At 40.0% G+C, this 18,866-nt stretch overlaps 1 protein-coding gene across 2 annotated transcripts in view; it reads left to right on the top strand.

The window, feature by feature from the left end:
- LOC109478115 (parathyroid hormone 2 receptor-like) overlaps window positions 1-17,074 on the top strand; it is a 22,956-nt gene extending 5,882 nt beyond the window's left edge. Inside the window, exons 3-14 of one of the 2 annotated variants that reach the window (XM_019779601.1) lie at window positions 3,071-3,174; window positions 3,433-3,530; window positions 6,525-6,645; window positions 7,941-8,094; window positions 8,643-8,703; window positions 9,190-9,259; window positions 10,547-10,623; window positions 11,293-11,337; window positions 13,108-13,164; window positions 13,936-14,074; window positions 15,072-15,113; window positions 15,515-17,074. In XM_019779601.1, coding sequence (XP_019635160.1) covers window positions 3,071-3,174; window positions 3,433-3,530; window positions 6,525-6,645; window positions 7,941-8,094; window positions 8,643-8,703; window positions 9,190-9,259; window positions 10,547-10,623; window positions 11,293-11,337; window positions 13,108-13,164; window positions 13,936-14,074; window positions 15,072-15,113; window positions 15,515-16,018 — 1,472 coding nt within the window. In that variant the 3' untranslated portion in view covers window positions 16,019-17,074. The remainder of the gene's footprint in view (window positions 1-3,070; window positions 3,175-3,432; window positions 3,531-6,524; window positions 6,646-7,940; window positions 8,095-8,642; window positions 8,704-9,189; window positions 9,260-10,546; window positions 10,624-11,292; window positions 11,338-13,107; window positions 13,165-13,935; window positions 14,075-15,071; window positions 15,114-15,514) is intronic. The other variant, XM_019779602.1, reaches the window with a different exon arrangement.
- Window positions 17,075-18,866: the final 1,792 nt, after the last annotated feature.

Here is an 18,866-nt window from a genome sequence, read left to right as displayed (position 1 = left end):
CACACACACACAGTCTTTGGCATGCTATGGAGGCTACATTAAACCTAAGTTTACGGAGAAGACGAGATCTCTCCCTCGAGTGAGTTACAACACATGGTGGTCCCCAATTACGATAATGTCTACACAGTAGCCTCCATAGCATGCATGCCAAAAACCGGGGGTTTGGGGGTCTTCGTGGTCTTTGGGAGCTTTTATGTGCTATTTCATGATTGCATATAGACAACATAGCCGGCCTGGTTGAACTACCCCCGTTTTAGAACTGGGCTAATCAGAATACAGCCAAAGACCACCAAACCCCCAGTTCTATAAGCCTGCTACAGAGGCTAATCAGAAAACAGCCGAAGACCACCAAACCCCCAGTTCTATAAGCCTGCTACGGAGGCTAGCTACACATGCGGTGGGGCAGTTTCAGATGGCTAATCCACTTTACATGACCCGCGAGGGAGGTACTAACTTCTCAACCGACTAGAACGCATCTTTCAAAAACATCCGCCATTCTCAGAAGGCTATGAATTAAAGATTGGCGGCGATAAAAATAACGTCATCTGAAAGTTGATTTGAAGTTGAAGTCATACAATACTTCACAAAAAACAGGTTGGGACAGTTCATCATCACGTCGACAAGGACGCATCTTTCCAAAAACGTCCGCGATTCCTGGAAGGCTATGAATTAAAGATTGGCGGCGATAAAAATAACGTCTTTGGAAAACACTCAAAAAGCACTTAGACACACTTCTCGTAAAGTTTCGTGACAGTTAGACCTTGGAATGGTCCAAGATCAAGGGCAAAGTATTCAGTGAGGACTGGAGATGATCCCGGTCAAAAGCACCTTGCTATTACTCTATAAACCCGATGAAACGTACAGTACTGCCTTGTCATTACCCTGACTCAATTCGTGTCTAGCACCACAAAATGTCTTTCTGTCTTGAAATTCGTATTCACCTATAGCTATCAAACACCGTTCAAGGACTCAACAAGTGTACAGAATCTATAAACACAGGACAACTTATTATTAACGTACATGTAACACTTATTCAATCAAACCAAGAAATAACAGACACATCAAATGCTATGATATAATGCCTAGACGTGAGAAGAAGAACTTAATTGCACGACAATTGTACATAGTTCAATGTATGGCACATAGTTCAGAAAAAAATATAGCATAAAACATAGATGATTACTAAATCAATAAGTTCTAGTTGAAGTATTTGATGTAGAGATAGCCTATTTGCTACTGCCAACTGAGTCTCGAGATCTCATACTTTATGCCAACACTTCCACGAAAATACTTATCTCTAGCGCTTCTTCGCAAAAGAACTTAACCTTCGCCCTATCATAGCAGATTAAAGCACAGCGCCAATACATCGCAAAGCAAAGTCATTCAATCGTAACGGGATTGGATTTGGTGGATTGTGTCCATTGACACGAGAAATATGTGTAATGGAAGAACTTGAGTATGATAACAGCATAAAATCACCTTGCCAAGAGACAGTTACGACCTAAGACCTATGCCTTAGGTTATGTCAGTCAGCAAAATTCACTAAGCCTTTTCGCCAGTGAGAATTATTCTATCGGCAACACAGTTTAAAAGGTGTCTGGCAGATCTTCAACGGTAAACCAGGGAAACTTTTACGCCCAAGGAAAGACCATCCATAAGCCGTGTCCTTGTAAATTATGCACCATACTCTGTATCTGTATCTGTATAGCCGGTATAACCGCCCTTCGGCCTAACACACCAGCTTCGCAGGCACGCGGCGCGGCGGCAGCTGGCTACATCGATCGACTTGTCACACCTAACCCTTGAACACCTAACTCTAGACATTGTTTAAAGCTATCTAATGACAGTGTCCCTAATGTACTTGGTGACAGTTAGTTCCACTCTGCGATAGTTCTAGGACAGAATGAATTCTTGAACACCTCGATTCTTGGTTGATAACTCTGGTACTTGAAGGCATGGCTATTTCTTGTTCTCTTCTGGGCTACTATTAGGTACTTAGTATTTGGGACGGCCACCAATTTATTAGTCATTGTTGGAGAAGTACCAGATATCATATCACAGTAAGTAAAGCGTTAACGCTATCCATGTCTAGACCGGAAAATCATGACCAAATCCCTTGTAAGCCCTTTTAATATTCTCCCCTACGGTAACAGTTTATTACAGCGACTTATGCCCAGAACGCATGGATTTTAGCTATTACATTTGAGCAATGAAATTGGCGAGGTTATCGGCCCACGAGTTTAACTTGTGCGCTCATGGGGAAAGTGGCACGGATTTAAATGAGGAACACTTCTCAATACATTCTTTAGCATAACCCAGAGTTACTGTACGCCTGGGTACGTATAATGGACCGTGACGGTCTATATTTTTGTACGTAGGCTAATACTTTTTCCTTGGCCCGTGCACATCACATTGTGCAAGTCAATGCACCCAACTGGGCCAAGGCCCAAACGTTAGGATGCAGAGATATCTTGACTACATGATAAGAACCCAAGAATTAAGCTCAGCTAGACTGATCGGTCTTATGCAGAAAAGATCACACATTCAGATACAACTACAATGAATACCTGTTTATAGTTAACACTTTAGATCCAACAAACGAGCCTGACACATATAGCAGCACCGGTAACAAGTACAAAATTGCATTTGTGGGAAATTCCTACTGCACAGCAACCAAAGTAACAAATAGAGAAAAACAGGTGAGCTAAACACAGGTAGCAGCACCGGTAACAAGGAAGAATTGGAAAGATGATCGCTTTACGAAAAATACCTACAGCACGGCAACCGAAGTAACAGATATAGAAACAGTAACGAGAAGTCACAAGTGAGACTAACACAAGTAGCAGCGCCGGTAACAAGTAGGAAATTGCATTTGTGGGAAATTCCTACTACACGGCTACCAAAGTGACAGACATAGACAAACAGAAACACAGGTGAGCCAAACACATGTATCACCATTGGTAACAGGAAACATTGCGAAGATGATAGCTTGGGGCGAAATAGCTACAACACAGAAACCACATACAATGTATCAATGCAAACTAAAGCTATGTTTTCTCTGTCCTTTCAGCAAAGGCGATCCGAGTTTGTGAGGAAACCGGTCTGTGGAAGTTGAATGAAGTGTCCAACAAGACGTTTGTCAACTATACGGCCTGCTGGAAGACCGACGACACGGTGACTTATTTATTTTACCGGTATCTTTATACAGGGTGGCCCATTAAGTGATTAGACTTCTTTTCAATGGGGCCCTGTTTTACACAATAAAACACAACCGTCACATACAAACAGTAAAATAGGGATACAATAAATAATGATAATGGCAATAATAGTGATAGAAACATCATAGTGGCCATATAGACATAGTCAAAGACAAAGACTGGGTACTGTTGCTTTTCTTGGGTCAAAATGCTGATTTTCCTGTTGCTGCCATAGGACTTCAACATAGAAGACGTCGTTACCATGTACACTGTTGGCTACTCCGTATCACTGGCCTCCCTCACGATAGCTCTGATCATCCTCATCTACTTTAAGTGAGTACAACCGATCTTCTCTGAATTAGCATAATAGGTAAATTTTGATGGAAGTTGATGAACGTAGTATGTGGCTAAAAGCCATGTTCCAAGACTTTACGTGAGGGTATGAACTTTTCGACTTTCAACTGTCCTGGTGCAATATTCTTCAGAATTCAAATCACCAACCATCGAGATCATGTTTCCCTGTGTACACGTGACGCCAGTAATTGGGCAAGAGTCCAAAGAAGTCTATATCGCCCCCCGTCTTTGTTAGGAGATTGTCTTTTTCGCTGCTTATCAACATCTATATATTATTATTATTATTTTAATGTAGTATAATGTAATTTACCAACTCAGATGAACTTTCATGCCAACATCTATATATGTAAACCAAAAGCAGTTACTCAAGCGACTGGATATGATTTTGGAAATCAAATTATATCCAGTTGCTATTTTGGTGCATTGTATTATTACCTGGATGTAGAACCTAACTCTACATATCTATATATATACATGCAACACAACGCTATCAATAGCACAGCTTTCTCCTGTTACATTCAGGCTTTATGAAAGATGAAAGGATATTGTTTTATCCGCTGAAGAATCGTCTTCCTCCGGGGAAGATATAAATCAAATTCCCCGTCCGTCTGTGGAATAACAACTTCTGTAGGTAGGACTCAAGTCATCGATATTCCAGCTCATCTGGGAACAGTTGAGATGAAAGCTATGACAAACTGTCATCTTCTTCGTGACTGTCATTTATCTTATGTTCCAGGCGAAGGGTGGTAATGATCAAACGTTATGCAAAGCTAGTATTGTAGGGATTCAAACTCATCCTGACTGAAAACTTCTACCTCTGATGGATTTAAATAATAGAAGTTTTGAAAGCTGATTGCAAGAGATGCAAACAAAACCTTACTTTACTAGTTTTAGTTTAGGCCACACCGACTTAATTTTCTGGATGACATCCGCGCGCGCATTGATTTTCGCCTGTTCTAGAAAAAAAAGATCACGTCCTCCTAAGTTCTGGCCTAGCTCAAATTCACAGTACCAGCTTTGTATTCCTGTAGTTTAGGAGCATTTTTATTTTTAACCGGAATTTTTTTTTGCCCGCGTTTGAGGGTCTTCAGTGGATTTCATCCATAACACTAAGTCGGCCTTAGGGTCTATCACTTGGCAAAAACACATCTGCAATTCACGTCTTACTTGTTAGTCGGTGTTCTGAGCCGTATCTAAGTCCGATACACCCTCTGTGTGAACGGTGAATTAGAGCATGTTCCGGAGCATTTAATAAGTATTGGGGAAACCTCGCGTGGGTCTAGAGGTTAAACCCGAGCAAGAGGATGTAAGAACCTTCAAGGCCAACTCTGGCGCCGCGCCAACTTAAGGCCACGCCGACTTCATTTTATGGATGACATCCACGCGCATTGATTTTCGCCTGTCCACCAAAAAAAAAAGATCACGTCCTCTAAGGTACTGGCCTGGCTCTAGGCCTGCCTGGGTAGTCCATGGTAGTTAGCGACAACACGGAGCCTGTGGTAACTCTGGAGAATGGCACCCAGGCTACCGAAGCTGCACGACTCAAGAACTCAGTACATACGTACAGTGCCGATTCATAAATTCCACAAAAAGCCAGCATGTACCGGCTTGTGGTATACGTCGCTATGTACTGCCGCAAATTCACAATACCAGCTTTGTATTCCTGTGATTTAATAACATTTTCATTTGCGGCCAGAACTTTTTTTTATTCGCCCGCGCGCACTAGTTTGGGGGTCTTCAGAGGATGTCATCCATAAAATTAAGGCGGTGTGACCTAAGCTCTTCTTCAAACCAAAACACGCTCCACCCTTATTAGGTATTCTTCAACCACCACGATATTTGCGTCACCGAAAATAACGAGGTTGAAACATCACTGGATCAAGGCCAACCTTGGCTATTGATGTTAACCAAACAGATCTGTGCTCCCTTCGCAACGTGTTTTATGCAGTTTTTTTTTCTCCAAGTGTGCCCAATTATGTTTTTACCATTTGATCCTGTATATATAAGTCCTACTGTGCGTGGAAAGGACGTCAAAAGGAAGCTCTTTGATTGCGGGCCACTTCGGAAAACACTTCTCCGCACTTAACACAACTTCGAGATGGTTTGAAGTCCAACATTTCTAGCTCGACTTCAGCATAACCAAAACATAAGTAAAGGAAACGACGGCTGCCAATTTTCCTCCCTGTTCAGTGCTGACTATAGATAAATCACTAATTTTCTTTCGTGTTCAGTTCTGACTCTGCTCTGTCGTCTAGTGTTTTTTCTCTATCGGTTGCCGACCCGCAGCTACATGTATATAAAACTAACGTTTTTTATGTCTCCACTGTTGTTACCGTGAAAGCATTGAAGGCTATGTGGCTTTACTATAGCTTTGGCCAGTCTCCTCCTGCACCGCTAAACGTAATGCTGTAACAAACAAGAGTTCGTAGATTTCAGACCTCCATGAAATATTTAGATATTTTTGTGGTGGTCACTGCGTCGGCTATCAAGGGGGCCATCTCACGAAAAACACCTATGAAAACAGCAAGCTATGGGCACTACCAGTCTTATGCACGTGATAAATACATTTCCCCCACTGGGATAGGCAGCCCAACCAGATACATGTATATTACAACCTGACTTGAGGCCTACGGGGAAACACACACACACACACATACACAGAGAGAGAGAGAAACACACACACACACACACACACGCACAAACAGAAACACACAGATACACACACATGGAGAGAAACACACACAGAGAAACACACACACACACACACACACAGAAACATACACACAGAGAGAAACACACACACACACACACACACAGAAACACACACACACACACACACACACATACATACACACACAAAAAAACACAAAGAAACAAACACATACTACAAACAATACTGCCATGAAAGCTCAACTGTAAAATATTACGATTAATTTATTCTTCAAAGAAAAAAAATGTCGATTTCTCTTGCAGGAGATTACACTGCACCAGGAACTATGTCCACATGCACCTGTTTGTGTCCTTCATGCTGAGAGCCACGTTTGTGCTGGTGCGAGACAAGGCGCTGTACTCTGAGGGCGGAACAAGAAGCACGGTAAACATGCATCTTAACTTTTTACCTTTACCTTTTACCTTGTTTTTTTGTGAACAGCATAACTCAAGAAGCTTTCATTTTATATGAAGTGTCATGAAACTTGGTAGGTGGGTAAGTCTTGATGAGACCTAGAAATGATTAGATTTTGGAAATAATCCATGCAAATGCGGCTCTTAAAATCAATTATTAAGATTGTATAATTCGTCAACCGGAAGGGTTAACATCATTTGGCGAAGGTATGGGATGGTGGGACTTTTATTCCAACAATTCATGGTAACGGCACAATCAATTGCAAGTTTTTTCAACTTCTTTTATGCCACCAACGCAGAGGACGAATACAGGGCGGGATAATACTCATTTCCACTTAGTTAAATGAGGAAAGTCGTGTAAAGTACCTTTCCCAAGGGCACAAGATCGGTGGCATGTCAGGACTCGAACCCTGGACCTGTTGGTTCCGAACCGAACTCTCTGTAGTTACGCCACATGACCCCACATAACCTGACTTTGGGAAATATAATATATTATACAGCCGCAGAAAGATAAATACTTATCTTCAATGATTAGGAAAAAAACATGCATTTAAATTACATAATTCATCACTGTGCCTCATTTACAAAGTAAAATAATCCATCTCCATTTGTGGTTGCCGATTGGACTTTTCCGGTGCTTAAAGCACAGCTAACTGGAGTGCAGAAGATTGTCGCAAATTACAACCTATTACACGCAAAGCTTTGAACATGGTAAATTACGAGTGGGAATTCTTTGAAATGCGTAGGTATAAAACTTTGTAAGTACATGTTTTCATAAGCTTGCATATAAACTATGATTAAGGCAAGATGATCCACTGACATAAAGAAAACCAACTCATCGGGAAAAGCACAGCACACAAAATGGAAGATTTCAATGATGATTCTGTTTACAATTTTTGCGTTGATGCTCATCAGTGTCGTGACTTCTCAAGTCTAGTTCTAGCTATCTAATTACCAAGTTATTGTGTGAAAAGCCACTAGCTCCTTAATGGATAGCTCAAAACATGGTTTTATATCTGTATCTGTATCTGTATAGCCGGTATAACCGCCTTTCGGCGTAACACACCAGCTTCTCAGGCACGCGCCGCGGCGGCAACTGGCTATATTACACCGATCGACTTGTTACACCTACCCCTTGAACTTCCAGCTCTAGACTTTGTTTAAAACTATCTAATGACAATGCCCCTACTATATCTATGTTTCATGTGTATATACATTATATATATGTTTAATTTAGTGTTTTATTTTATATTCTTTATCATACAGCCTGGTTGTAAGGTCGTACAGACGATTTTCATGTACTTCATGGCCACCAACTACTTCTGGATCCTGGTGGAGGGGCTGTACCTCCACAATCTCATCTTTTTCTCAGTCTTTACCGAGAGAAAGGTTCTCAAGTGGTTCGTCGCCATCGGATGGGGTGAGTTCACAACTTTTTTTAACGGAGTGGTTCAATGCAGGGCCTATACGACCACTTCTCGGCATTGAACTACAAATATGAGAGAAACATGGCTATGTCAAGAGATGGCGGTGAACGTTTGATTTGAAAGCCTGTAGATTGTAGGTTGGTGGGAAATACTTGTCAGGTAGGGAATTCCAAAGCTTGGCCGTACAACTTGTTCTATTGATTCAGATTTGATTCAACGTTGATACAAACGTGTAGACTTTACAACCTGTGTCATATTTACTGCTGTTCACGCTGATATCAGTATCAATACCTCCTTCATTGGGGCATGTAGCTTGACATGGAAGTACTTCTGAAATGTAATAAAGAGATAAAATCGCTTAAACATTTATCATATAAGAGCTTTAGGGAACATAACTATAAAAGAATAACTGCGTTTATACATGCTGTATCCAGATGATATAAATTACATGTTCACTATTGCGTAGTTCAGCAATACTCCATGTTTGATCAACTTGATACTCAAAAGCATTTTGTCTCCTATTTGATATTCTATTTGATAGGTTTCCCCGTGCTATTTGTCATTCCATGGGCCGTCGTTCGCGCCAAACTTGCAGATGAAAGGTAAAACTATGTTTACTGTTTTCTTTCTAAAGTTTTGACACTGCATGTACGAATGTTAGATGTGCGCGGACTGTCTCTATTATTTGCAAGATATAGCTCCTTCAGTAAGCAGATATAACAGGGCTCGAAATACTGGGTGCATGTGCACCTTAGTGCACCCAAATTTGGAACTGTGCACCCAATTATTTCATGTGCACCCAAATATTTTCGTAGGTTTACGAATGATGTTAAATGTGTTGTAGTATAAAGCATATTCCTAACATCTAAGTGTTAGAAAAATAATAAAATCATTGTTATAACACTTTCTTAAGAAATAAAACATAATCAGTTTTTGCTGACATTCTTATTTTATCTTATATGGTGTACCCAAAATATTTTCTGTGCACCCAATTTGTTTAGGTTGCAATTGGGTGCACCAGTGCACCTATTCTGAAAAATGAATTTCGAGTCCTGTATAACGATTTGTATTCCATTCTGTTCATCTAGATGTTGGGACAACGTGGATGAACAAGGCTACATCTGGATCTACAAGTCATTCATCGTCGCCACCATTGGGGTAAGGAATAATTGCCTTTTGTGTGATTACGTCCCTCCCTCGCTGTATCTACACAGATGTTTTATTACTAGGAAGAGCTAGAAATGTAAACCTCTGGTGATTGGACTAGACTCTAATCCATACACAAGCAATTGAAGTACCCAAGGAGAAATAAATTTAAAAAAAACAGGCCACAGACCTGAGTATGATCCACTGGTAAAATAAATAAAATGAAATGAATTGCTGTCACAGACCCTTGACAAACTTAGATAATCTATCGTTCAGGTGCACTCTAGACTAATATGTAACAAAAAACTCGGAAATTCAAACAGACTAGTAACTGTGGGATACTGGCTGAAACGTCTGGCCGTTTCCAAAATCATATCCAGTTGCTTGAGTAACTGCTTTTTGGCGTGACTGTGGGAGGTTTGTGCCTGTTGCGTTTTTGCTAAGGTCATCTGTTAAAAAACGGACATAATGGCCTTCACGTGGATATATATATGTGGCCACTTCTTCCCTTTAACGGATCTCTATTCTGATTGATGCACTTGTTTCTTACATTTGACAACCATTGCATGTATCATCACGATAGAACAAGCAATAAAGGCATGCAGTAAAAGGAGCTTTATCAGCTGTACCAAGCTCTGGTTTTGAATATTGTATGTCAATGGGACATCTCCAACGTACATTTATCCCCCCCAATACCATCCAGCTTCCATTAGTAAGGTAGACAGCAGTAAAGTTGATGAGTTGGACCCTGTCCAAGACAGAAGAGCACGATTGTAATACGAAGGAATGTCCTCGGAGAGATTGGCAGCGGAAATCCACTTCCTTTCATTTCCTTTTGGGAGTCATTAAACAAAACTCGCATGGCAGTTTGTGATGAATTGCAACTCCATGTTCCCACTCCAGGGTTTTAAATTTGTCTTCAGGCACTTTTAAGCTTCCCCACCAATATCTGTATCGCCCAAAGATACAGATAGTGCTATGGTTCTTAAAACTGTCTTCTTCTTCTCGTCTATAATGGGAAAAGTAGACAAAATTTCATTTTTGATAAAAATTTCTTCACAATTGATTAAATGCTATACTTATATATCTGTCATGTACTTGCGTCTTTTAAAAAAATCTCCAAGAAGGATAGCTTTTGGACAATGGCTAGGGGAGAATTTAAGTATCTGACGTTAAGTATTAGAACTTATATAGCTACTTTTTTTCTTCAGTTGAGTTTTCATATCTTGAATCATTGCAGAGATACTGGCCAAGATATCCGTTTACTAACATCACACAACGCCTTGTGTTCCTCCGCAGATAAACTTCCTCCTATTCGTCAACATCATCCGCGTTCTGGTGAAGAAACTGCGCCACCCAGCTTCAGTCGGTTCTCAGTAAGTGTTCCCCTATTATTCCCGGAAGTTATTGATACCATTCCGGAAGTTACGGATGTCTTTCCTAGAAGTTACCAATACCATTCCGGAAGTTACGGATTTCATTCTTGGAAGTTACCAATACCATTCCTAGAAGTTACGGATACCATTCCTGATAGATAAGAATATGGCCGGTTAAAATTGATTTAAGATGAATTGAAAGTATCAAAGAAGCATTTTCCAAGGAGTGGGGATTACGCAATGTTAACTTCAGGCTTACTTACGTGCTAGATATGTAGTACTGAAGAGTTTGCCATGCATTGTACCTGTTACAATTGTTGTGCAATAAAGATTGACTTGACTTGACTTGTTTCCCTTGAAGAATGTACAACGTGCTAAGAAGTAGGAATGTAGTTGACATGTACAGTATGTTTTTAAGGAGTGTTACTACCATTCCTGAAAGTTACGGTACAGAGATTGCAAAATAACGTAAAAGCACACGAAACCTCGTAATATAAAACCGAAGAAGCCATTTCCAAGGAAATTGGAGTATACGTCGTTAATTCCAGTTTTAAAAGCGCAATAAAACCCATATTCTGTGATATACAGCGTGCGAAGAAGTAAAAACATTGTTGATATGTACAGTAAGTTTTTAAAGAGTGTGACCGTGTGGTTTTTACTCTATTCCAGGAGACGTTCCAGATGGTGTTGCAATTGCCCGCGGGGTACCAATGGGTGCGTTTCTCTTTTAGATATTGTAACAACATGCACACGGCTGAATATTTGGGCCTCAAAATTGAAACTCAGCTCAAAGTACAATACGACATAAACTTTAATAACTGAAGATACACCTTAGGCAAGACATTTTGCTGATTCATTGAACACATATATTGAAATGTGTTTTGAGAACTGAATTGTGACACACCAAATTGGCAAATACCAAAGGTAAGGCCCAGATGCTCAGCCAGCAGCTTTTGAAGTTCCAATGACGAATGACATTTTGTTGACAATCAGACTCTTAATACGACTAGTTGCCTCTTAATATGAGGCATCACCGAATTCGCTGCATGAAAAGACAGGTTTTTGGAAAGTGATTAATGTTTACGCACCAGATCAGGCCCGTAAAGTGTGCTTAAAGTTCAAAGTAATTTCAAGTGGCCATGACCGACCATGCTGGTGAACCTTCATCAAGGGTTGAAGTGAGCAGAAATTTCCGGCTTATTAAGCTGATTGGAATTCAGTAACATTTCGTCTTCGTAGGATGGTACTAGGTTGATAATTTACATAGAAAGTTGGGTCGTAGATCCTGCAGAAACTCGAAAAGAAACTGCCAGGGTCGGAACCTTGAAGAGTTCGTGTAACCTCTGGTTCTGACCTTAAACCTGTAGGGCCATAACCTTTACAGAAGGCCGCCCTGAGAGCACGGAGGTTGGTCGGGGTCGTAGTCAACATGGCGCTGTCTTGTATCTGTCTGACCCAACAAGCGACACCAATATCGTTCATACAGAAGTTACGACATTAGAAAAAGTTAAATAATGAAGTTTTCATACTTCAGATCAAAACAGCAAAGACAGCTCATATAATTATGAAAAGTTGTTTTTTTTTTGTATTCTCAAAAAGAATGCAATTTTGGACCTGCATCATAATTGTCTAACATTAACAATATTCACCGGCCAAGTACTACTAGAAAACTAATGTTAGGTGAAGGGTTAGCAAGCTGCTTTTCCTAGACATTCACAGCGCAAGACATACTAGTATGTATGCATTAAACCATTTACCTACTTTAACAGAAAGCCGACGTTACTGATATGGCTTTTTGGAATATTTCAGCCAAAGAGGTGCAAGTTGAAAGCACACTAATTCAGACATATTTGTAACAAGCGGAGTTACAGGAATGTTAATATCCTGAACCATGCTTTTCATGCAGCTAATTCATTTGACGTTCACTGATGGCATGTGTTACTGACTTTATCAAAAATGGTCGTCTAGACATGTCAACTCAGTTGCCAGATTTTTTACGACAGCGAGCACTGGTGCATCCTTCTGAGGGAATATTCATTTCCAAGATGCACTATTGTTGCTCGCTGTGATACAGAGTATAGAAAAATACACACTAGCATTCCAGACGGAAAAAGATCAAGAAATTTTTACTGATAGAAAAAGTTCAATTAATAGTACATAGAACATATTACATGTTACAGGTTGACATGGCTAGACAGATATTGACAATGTCAAACCTTAACATCTAACACTAATAGACCGTTTACTAACATAGTCTCCACAGAAAAGCCTTGCAGTGATATATTTTTGTGATGATTTAAATATAGGCACCTTTTTGCACGTGTGCCACCGTATTGTTTAGTCCTGTCAATATCGTCCTCAAATCCCTTTTTTTCTTTTAACACATTCTTCCTTACCTAGTGAGTAGAAAATTGATAACATGGCTTGCTTGAATGAAAGAAACGTTGAATTGAAAATCGTTATACTTCAAAATCCGGTTTATAGCGGTTCGAGCAACAGATCGGACGGACGACGAAGCAGTGTCCAGATGCAAATGCCTATGTAAGTCGACTGCGTGTCGTTTGTTGCTAAAACCCCAGTCCAGATCCAAGATAGCGTTTTTGCTCCACCCCTTAAACCCTGACGAAAGCCTGTAGATACAAGCGCCAGTCCCTACACTGGCATGTACCCTGTGTAGCATGTGGTGAACGTTACCCTGGCGATGCCCTTATCTTTTTTTTTTACCTTTTTCTTTTATATTATTTTTTAAGTTATATAACGAGTGACGTGTGTATTTTTATGCTATTTACTGAATCTTGTATATATCAAAGTAGTTCCTGGTGTGCAAATTGTTATCGTTTATTTGCAGCCTTAACGCAAATCTCAACAAATTATCCATCGGCAACGATGGCAGATTCTCATATACATGAAATGGTAGAGCAAATGTCTGTACATTCCAAAGTACATATGTCTGGATACTCCAGTTTCATTCCTTGAGACCTCTAAATTCGCCCAATCACGCCACGCCGCACTCTGCCGACATCAAGCTGCTGCACAGTACCCAGTCCAAAGCAACTCAGCATTTTCTGCGTTTACGTTTTACACAGATCATGGCTCTCTTTGCTTTAAAGCATCTACCATTCCCGAACTACTCAAACATTTGTACATTAAATCATTTCATTTGACGCAGCATATTCAGAACATTGCCTTAGCAAACTTCCTCCATAGCTTTGGACATCATGAGAAACAAATGCTGATCAATCCAGATCTTTTATGAACTATCATCTACAGTTACTGAGATCACAAGATAATATTTCACGTTATGATTCACAGCAAACTGGCGAAGTCGACCCTGGTTCTGATCCCGCTGTTTGGGGTCCACTACATCGTGTTTGTGGGTATGCCAGAGAGCGAGAGGGGTCTCGCCTACACCGTCAGAATGTACTTCGACTTGTTCTTCAACTCATTCCAGGTTAGAGGATGAATATTCTGGTTATTTAGTTTGGCTATGTCTATAAATATTAATGATATTTGGTGTGTTCCCTAAAACTACGTAATTCAGCCTTTTGTACAATGCAGTATTATTAGGTTGCAATGTTGTTTTAGTTTCATGTCAATTTGCAAATAAACCATTTATAATATATAAAGTTTCCTTGAATATTCCTCATGATAAGATTGTACAACTCCTCTAAACATTTTCAAAAAGTCGGTAGCATATGCAAGATAATACGTATTTGGTAGTTCTTGGTTATCGCTGCCTGGCTGTGGGTTAAAAGAACATTTAAGAGGAAGATCTGTCATTATCAGTATCGTGTTCTTTCTTATCACCCTTGTGGCTATTTATTATTACCCTTACGGCCGTTATCAACAACAGGAAAGTTTCCCTGAACATTCCTCATGATAAGATTGTACAATTCCTCTAAACGTTTTCAAAAAGTCGGTAGCATATGCAAGATAATACATATTTGATAGTTCTTGGGTATCTCGTCCTGGCTGTGGGTTAATAGAACAGGAAGTTCTATTATTATCAGTATCGTGTTCTTTCTTATCACCCTTGCAGCTATTTCTTATCACCCTTAGTAGCCGTTATCAACAACATGAACGTTTCTTTGAATATTCCTCAATACAAGATTGTACTATTCCTTTAAACGTTTGAAAACTGATGCTTGTCAGTAGCATATACAAGTTAATACATATTTGATAGTTCTTGGTTATCGCGGCCTGGCTGTGGGTTAATAGAACAGGAAGATCATCGTCAGCAGTATCAGTATCGTGTTATTTCTTATCAACATTGTGGTCATTGCATTCCACGTTATCAGCAACATTATCAGATATACTAGTGCCGCTATCATTCGAAATGTAAACGATCAGATAACGTAGGATGGCATCAGAAGAAAGTATTTGTTGCCGTCTATGATGAAATTCCCAGGCGATTTTTTTATCTTCATTTTGCTTCTTCTGTTCAACAGGGTTTCTTCGTCTCCATCCTGTACTGTTTTCTCAACGGAGAGGTAAGGCGAGCCTTTCCTGTGTTGTCTTAAGCTAGTCTCTCTTAACTTTCAGTTGAAATTGGTCCTTGCAGAATTTAGACAGATATATATCTTTATCTACGAATATTCGCAACAAAATGGCTTATCAGTGTGATTTTATGTAAACGTCTTATTGTTGTAATAAATCTTTAAAATTTGTTGAAAGTTTAAACTTTTGGTCAAACACAAAAGGTAAATGTTCTCCCTAGTCGCTCTAGTCTTCCTCAGAAGACTGACCCAGTGAGGCTTTTCACGTGGTTTCTCTGAAGTGTAACGTCAACACTGGGTCAAAGGTATCCAGATTTAGCTTTAACGTAGATACCACATAGTCGTGTTAAATGTTCGTTTATACTATCATTTCTAAATTATTAACTCTTTTCCAGGTAAGACAAGAGTTCAAAAAGCGGTGGGAACGGTGGCGGATGGGGAGAGACTTGTTATCGTCTCGGACCCAGGCGGGATTCAGCACGGCGCAAACGTACACACACGCCAACCAGAGCCGCCTGCTGCCAGAAAGGGACGATCTGGAGACCAGTACGGTCAGCCCAAGTCGGCAGAAACGGGGGAGCTCCGTGTCCACACCGACACCGCGCGAGTCCGTGGACTACATCAAGCAAAACGAAAGAAATAACGACAAGTTCTTTCACACGACGAGCAACAACACGCCGGCGACGTCGCCCAAGAGCGTGTCGTTCCACCTCTTCTCGGAAATTAGGAAAAAGTTCAGCACGAGAAGAACAAGAACTGAGGAAACTCGTTTTCACAGAGACGTTATTCACGAGGAAGGAGAGAATGAAAATGAAGAACTGAGCCAGAATCCAAGTTCTGATTTAGGAGACATCAGAATGGATGACTTGGCAGTTGTTGAAAAAGTGACTGTTTTGTAGCAATGACTGTTGCAGTGACGTTGATGCTTGCTCTGTGGCAATATTTTTTGTCTGATGTGTCAATTCAAAGCTGTAACACTGTAGCCAACTCGCTTCATGCCACAGTTGACGTAGAGGCTAGTATTGATACACAAAACAAAGTCACGACGTACGGAATGTATCAAATGTTCATGAAAACATCGAATCGCATTCTTTCATCTGCTGAGGAATTTACCAAGATAACACGAGTGCCATTCATCGGTTAGAAGAACTCTAAAATAGCACATTTCCATCGTTACAATGCAAAAATATTATACGAGCTTTGCGTGTTATCAAAGTCAAAAGTGAACAGAGGAGGTCAACTGCACATACTACTTAATTACATATGACTAATGAAACTTGTACATAAAGATGTGTAAATAATTGGCATATTAATATCCGACAGATACCATGTATTCGCCATTGACAACGTACCTTGTCAATGCCAATACGCCATATTCGGTTGGAGAGGATACGTATTGCTAGGTGCCTTGCCCATCAAAATAATCAAGACCTTCTTCGTGTGAAGCCTACCCATACCCGAAAGATCTCTACTTTTTATAAATAAATAAATGTACATAGTTCAGAGAACCTAATGTACTATTTCGTGGACTGTACAACATGTATTTTCATAGTTGAGAGTAAACGTATCTGTCGTGTAAAGTGTTTGACAGCCATTAACTATGTACATGTACTAATGTATAGTTTGTAAACCGTGCTTTGGACATTCCATGATATGAGAAAAGGCATTACTTGTGCAGATTTGTCTGTATATAGAAAAGAGATGCTATAACGTTAGTCTAATTGTGACAAGGTGGAGTTGATGAATGTGCTAAACTTGTGACTCAAACGTGTGTCTTATTACCAGGAATTAACTAATAGAAAGCTATACTAAATCAGTATGGTGAAAAGAGACCTCTATCAACTATGTAGAACGTTAGTCTACATACATTAGGCCACAGCAAGCAATGTTTATGGATGACATCAGCGCGCGCATTGATTTCGCCTGATTGGGAAAAAAACAAGAACTTTTGTTGCCTTTTGACAATGGTCAACATGCCGAAAATATGTCTATTGCCATGACGGAACGTGGATGGCAAATAAATATAAAGAGAGGAGAAAAAGACAAGGCTCTGATTTAATTTTTTTTCACTTTGATACAGTGATGTGTTTCATTTCTTTTATATGTGATGTTGGCTGTGTATATGTGATGTTTCCATGGAATCAAAACCATTTGTAAAATGATTGAAAACTTTTTTTCAAAGTTGTTTCAGTGAGAAATGGATGTTGTAACAGATGGTAGTAAGCGTAGCACTATACACGTATCATTTCTTGTTTAACAAGGTTTATGATGTCAAAATTTGAACATGTAGGAATCTTGTTGTTTTTTTAACCCGCCTTGTTTCGTTCGCCCTATCGCATTAGATTTGGTGTCTGTGGAGGATGTCATCCATAAAATTTTCTTGCTGTGGCTGTACTAGCGAAAAAGAGATACTATAAGCCAACATACATAATAACCGCACACACACATACACACACGCCATCCTCGGAGATTCTTCGCAATTAAGTTTCACAACGTATCCCACGATAGTATGAAGCCATTTTGTGTATATAATACATTTTTATGGCTTGGTACTTATTCCAAATTCAACTACAGGGAACCAATCTAATTACCATTGTGTAGTACGACACCAAAACGTTTTCATCGACGTCCTTGAGCGCCAATTACCTCGCACAATTTAATAGCTAGGTATGAAGACGACATGTATGTGCCTGGTACTTCCGAACATTTGAATTAATATGTTTCCAACTGATTTCCCCACAAGATTTCTGACTGCCTCAACTGTCAACTACAATACGTATAGGGGTGAACCTCCGGGCAAAAGAGAGTACATGTAATTGCTGCTTTTATGCATGTTAAATATTTATGACTATGTTTTAGAGTAAATGAAACCTGTAATCTACAGTCAAACCTGTATTAGTGACCACCTCTGCATAAGGACCACCTGGTCATTAATATTCAGTCACGTACTAGTAACCACCTCTACATACGGACCACCTGGCCATTGATATACAGCCAAACACGTACTAGTGACCACCTCTACATAAGGACCACTTGGGCATTAATATTCAGTCAAACCCGTATTAGTGACCATCTCTACATACAGACTACCTGGCCATTGATATACAGTCAAACCTGTGCTAGTGAGCACCTCTGCATAAGGACCACCTGGCCATTAATATACAGTAAATCCTGTATTAGTGACCACCTCTACATTCGGACCACTTGGTAATTGATATACAGTCAAACCTGTATCAGTGACCACCTCTGCATAAGGACCACCTGGCCATTGATATTCAGTCAAACACGTACTAGTAACCTCTACATACGGACCATCTGGTAATTGATATGCAGTCAAACCTATAACTGGGACCACCACTACATCAGGATAACCCGGTCATTGACCCAAGCATTAAGCTTTAAATGAATCATATCTCTTAAGTGGTCCATTGAGAGATCATTATGAAAGGTTTGACCTGACTTGGTAGGATGCATCTCCACTTACAAGTAATAAATGTGTAACTCAAGACAATAGTCTACAGGTTTTTTTCGTTCCAGTATTGACTACATATGCATGTAGTGAAAGAAATCCTCTTGAGAAAGACTGGTATGTACGTAAAAAAAACGACGTATATAAACAAGGAAACTGTTATTCGAACAGTTGGATAGATTTTGCCTCAGACTATGTTTGAAAATTTTCACCAGTTGCTTGAGTAATAATTTCCACTACCTGGGTGTCTAACCTTTATCGACGTATTGTGAACGTAT

The sequence above is a fragment of the Branchiostoma belcheri genome, unplaced genomic scaffold, assembly GCF_001625305.1.
Source record: "Branchiostoma belcheri isolate BF01 breed outbred unplaced genomic scaffold, Haploidv18h27 scaffold42, whole genome shotgun sequence".
NCBI classification, from domain to species: domain Eukaryota; kingdom Metazoa; phylum Chordata; class Leptocardii; order Amphioxiformes; family Branchiostomatidae; genus Branchiostoma; species Branchiostoma belcheri.
This window is presented reverse-complemented; position numbering and strand designations above follow the sequence as displayed.